Source organism: Mesitornis unicolor, unplaced genomic scaffold (assembly GCF_000695765.1).
Source record: "Mesitornis unicolor isolate BGI_N332 unplaced genomic scaffold, ASM69576v1 scaffold52824, whole genome shotgun sequence".
NCBI classification, from domain to species: domain Eukaryota; kingdom Metazoa; phylum Chordata; class Aves; order Mesitornithiformes; family Mesitornithidae; genus Mesitornis; species Mesitornis unicolor.
In genome coordinates, this window is record NW_010183152.1 from 7,123 (window position 1) to 11,515 (window position 4,393).

The 4,393-nt window shown below is 45.9% G+C and overlaps 1 protein-coding gene across 1 annotated transcript in view; it reads left to right on the forward strand.

The window, feature by feature from the left end:
- Positions 1-4,386, forward strand: part of LOC104540249 (general vesicular transport factor p115-like) — a gene marked incomplete at both ends in the record, with an annotated part of 11,465 nt that extends 7,079 nt beyond the window's left edge. The window contains 4 exons of the mRNA XM_010184006.1: positions 2,960-3,043; positions 3,344-3,446; positions 3,595-3,650; positions 4,266-4,386. Of these exons, the coding sequence (XP_010182308.1) occupies positions 2,960-3,043; positions 3,344-3,446; positions 3,595-3,650; positions 4,266-4,386 (364 nt within the window). The remainder of the gene's footprint in view (positions 1-2,959; positions 3,044-3,343; positions 3,447-3,594; positions 3,651-4,265) is intronic.
- Positions 4,387-4,393: the final 7 nt, after the last annotated feature.

The window sequence follows — 4,393 nt, forward strand, 5'->3', positions numbered from 1 at the left end:
TGGTGGAGGCCTTGATTACAGACCTGACAAAATGTTATGAGCACTTCCTGCAGAAGAGCAAAGAACTGACCAACTTGAGTTGTGTGTGGGCTCACTGGTGTTACAGGAGCACGGGGTGGTTTTGTTCAGCCACTTCCATAAGAAGGGCAGGAATAATCGCTGCTGTGGAAAGCTGGGGTGGCCGCTTAGAAACTCTGAGCTGATGCCACTGTTGGTTGTGCTGTTTGGAAACCTGTTCAATGTGTGAACCTTTCTCTTGTTTCTTTTTCTTTCCTCTGCACTGACAGATGATTCTGAAGGTAAAAGAACCCCTACGTATTTAAATATGGCACTTTGCTCTAGGCCTAGTTGCTACTCACACCCGTAACACCCCCAGCTGTTTAAAAAGGACACTGTAAAGACTTAGCTGGAGCTAAGGGAGAGCCTTTGCACTCTGCTCTGTGCACGTTCTTTGGAGCTCAGGTGTCTTCCCAATTCTATCTCTGATGTGATTTGGGCCTGGAGATTGTAATAATGATAAATCCTTGTTTAGGATGCCATGCAAGTGTGCAGCCTCAGCACTGGGAAGGCTTTAATGGGCAAAAGGTGGTGGACACAGGGTTTCTGCTTTCCAGAAGCCCTGATGTTTGACACAAATGCATGTGCTGCACATAAGCATCCTTCACAGTGTCGCTTTTAAGCACTGCATGTTAAAGTAGATCATTTACCACTAACACTTTGTTTGTTCCCCCTCTTTAAGCTGTTTTTATCAAATTGCACTCAACCTGCTGATGTCAAGACTAATTCTAGTTTGCAGTGCTGGATGTCAGTGAATCGGTCAGAGCCAATGTCAGGAGCTGGAAGCCGTTCCCTTCATTTGAGCCCTGTGAAGGTGCAGATTTAAAGAGCAATTATGGGCAGAACCGTGGGTGCAAGATCTGTGGTGTGTCAGCCTAAGTAGAAGATGCAGTTTTACTTTGCCTGTTTCTGTCTGGCTCTTCTTTTAGTTGTAGTAGAAAAAATACTGATAGGAAAAAGCAAGAGTTGGGGTGGAGGAATAAAAAAGACTTCTTCTTTAGAAGAATCCAAAACATTCAGAACTAGAGTCAAGCTTTTGGAATAAATTAAAACTACAGCAAGTTTCTAAGAGGCTGTGTAGGTTGTGTGTGCTGCTCAGGCTTTGCCTTGGCACCCAGAACGTGTGTGAGGACAAGGGCTGGGATGAGGAGGAATCCATAGTTCAAATGCTTGCTGTTTGTAGCTGAGCTTGGGTAAGGGACAAGGTGTTCAGCCACAGCTTGTGGAGAATTCCAAGTGAAATATTTTGACATAAGCATCTATCTAAAATAAAGAGAGCTTATCTAAGGGCTTCCCCTGGTTTGCAGTGCCACAGCACGTGCAATCCGTGCATGACTCAGCTGCGGTGACTGATTTCCCAGTAGTGAGAGCTGCACTGAACTGCGGTGGGGCTGGTTCACCTCCTGTGTTCCTGTTTAGTCATGGACACCAGGGGTGCCCCAGCCTGGATAGGCCTCTCAGCTTCAGAGAGCTCGCTCTCACACTTGTGTTCTGCTTGTATGCCTGGGCTGCAGTTATTTCTGCACATTACACACAGCCTGTCCTCCCTTTTGCCATTTTTTCTTAGTATTTCATTGCTCCTGCTGCTAAACATTTACAGCAGACTGGTGCTGCTGCTCTTCCTCCTGTGAGTACCTGCTGACAAGCCTGCTTCAAGAGATAAAGATGGCTATACTGCGTTAGAGAGGTGATCAGCTGCTCTCAGATGTCTGAAAAGCCAAACAGAAACCTTTTTTTCCTGTATTGGAAATCTTTAAAAATGAGATCTCCTAAACTGATAGCTTGCAGTGACTCACCACAGTTTGAATTCAAAGGAAATTGGTTTGGTTGAATGGCACCAAATATTTCTGGTAGAGTCCTTTGTCTCTGTTTTGCCATACCCCTACCAGGGTACAGAGTTTGAAGATTGTGTGTGGTCTTTGACCCTTTTTATAGCTGCTCAGTTGCTAAGGGTTTGCGGGTGACTCCTTGATAAGGCTGTGAATACTGCACTTAAAGCAGGAGGAAAAAAATCCTTGTTTTGCCTCCAGTTACCCAAATCAGACGTTTGGATTTGGTCAGAAATGCAGTGGCTTTACCACGTGTTTTCTGTGCTTTACGCTTCAAGCTGTGCCTGTGGCTTCATCAGCTGGCACAGGATGATGTCACGGTGCTGAACATACATCAGCGAGGTTTGTAGGGCAGCCTGATTTGGATGATGAGAGCCTGTGCAGGTGGTAGTGTGCTCTGGGGGACAGGAGGGGTGTGGAGGCTCTGGAGAGAGAAGGGGCAAAGCAGGGCCATGTTTAGGGGGTGTAGGGAGCAGGGTGCTGGGCTGGATCAGATACGAGTGGATGTGTCCTGTGTGTTGCTGGGGTGAGAAACCTTGTGTGGACAGGACTGAGCAGAGACCCAACCTACTTTTTTTATACTGGGTGAGAGACCCCTGGTGTCCTGCCCCCGGTGAGTGGGACTGGCTGTGAGCTACTGCGAAGCAGCTGGAAAGCTGAGCTCTCAGAAGCTATTTTGGACTCGAATGAGATTGTGTTCTCTTCCTGTCCAAAACGAAAGTACAATTAAAGCAACTCCCTTTGAATTAGAGCTGTGAATCTGGTCAGGCATGAATGGAAATAGGGTTTGTTTTTCTTTAGATGCTGACTTGAGTTTGTTTAGTAGATTCTTGGTTTCCTCCTGTTTTTAAAACAAATTACCTCTCAATAACATAGTTATGTTTAGAATAATGTAGGTTTTCTCTTTAGTGCAAAGCTTGTGTTAGTGTTTGTTTCCAAAATAATTTAACCAGCATTCTAGCAGTGACTCTAAACCTTTTTGTCACCTATGGCCCTGATGTAGTAAGACCGAAGATCTTCCCATCATGTTGTAATACAGTGTTTTCACTGTTACAGAAGAAAACGTACCAAAGCAAGCTGATGACTTGGGCAGTCAGTTCACAGAGATTTTCATTAAACAGCAGGAAAATGTCACGCTCCTGTTGACTCTTGTGGAGGTGAGTAACAGCATCGTCTTCAAAACAGTGAGGGGTATGCAGTGCTGTGCTGGGAGGGTATCTTAATGGAGAAAGCTGTGGGTTTGGCTTTCTAGCGAAGGCTAAGTCAAGTGTAAGGTTTTCTTAGACACAGTGGATGTTTGGTTTTCCCATATGGAACTAATGTTGTGCTTTCAGCAGTTGTCAGAAATGGACAGGAGGTGCAACTCCTTATCAGTTTGGTGTCTGCTCATAACTGCTGTCTAGAGGAGAAAGTTGAACATGAGGGTTTTACTAATGTACTCCTCTGCATCTTTGCAGGAATTTGATTTCCATGTGCGCTGGCCTGGAGTGAAACTCCTTACATCTCTGCTAAAGCAGCAAGGCCCTCAAGTGCAGCAGATCATCCTTGTCAGCCCTATGGGTGAGTGAGTTCAGTGCTGATTAACTCGCAGCTGGAAGCTCAGCAAATGCCATGGCAGAGGGCAAGAGGAGTCGTGAGCAAGGGGGTTTAAAGAGCTCCAGCATGAGAGCTGCAGTGTCTTCATGCTCTGTTACTGCATTTCTTGCAGGTGTTTCCAGACTCATGGATTTGCTGGCAGACTCCAGGGAAGTGATACGGAATGATGTAAGTCCAGGGCAAAGGCAGGAGCTGTCAGCTGAACTGCTTAGTCCTTGTGCAGAATTTGGGTGAAGTTAAATGAGTGCATCCCAAGAAATCACTGCGGTCGCTAATTGGGAATATTTAATTCTTCAGCTGGGCTGGGTGGCTTTTGGATGTCTTGCCTCAGTTCACATAAGGAAGGCAAACCTTTGCTGTGTGTTTAACACAAGCATTGACCCCTGTGGAGGGTTTGCCTTGTGTGTGAGCTGCTCTTTCTCTTGGCCTTCTGCCAGGCTCACTTCAGCTCTTCCTTTTTACTCATCAGATGGCAAAGTGCTCTAATTACTGTAGAAAGGATGAGGTGCTTTACAACTTCCCACTTTCTTCTGTAGAGCCACCTGCATCCTATTTAGGAGCAGTGTGCTGCTGTTTTGCTGTGCTGAGAGGTGTGAGGGAGCTGCTGCATGGGGTCCAAGGTTGGGTGTTACATGTGCCAACTTGCAGGGGATGCTGTTCTGTCCTATGATTCTGGCCCAGGGTTATGCTACAATTTAGCATCCTCCTCAGAGCTGTGCCTTGTGAAAAGCAATGAGTTCTAGTAAAACTAAGTTTAATTTCTTCTCTTCCACACCTGTGAAGGGAGTCCTGTTGTTACAGCAACTGACAAAGAGTAATGCAGCCATACAGAAGATTGTTGCCTTTGAAAATGCCTTTGAGAGACTTCTGGATATCATAACAGAAGAAGGAAACAGCGATGGAGGTACTGA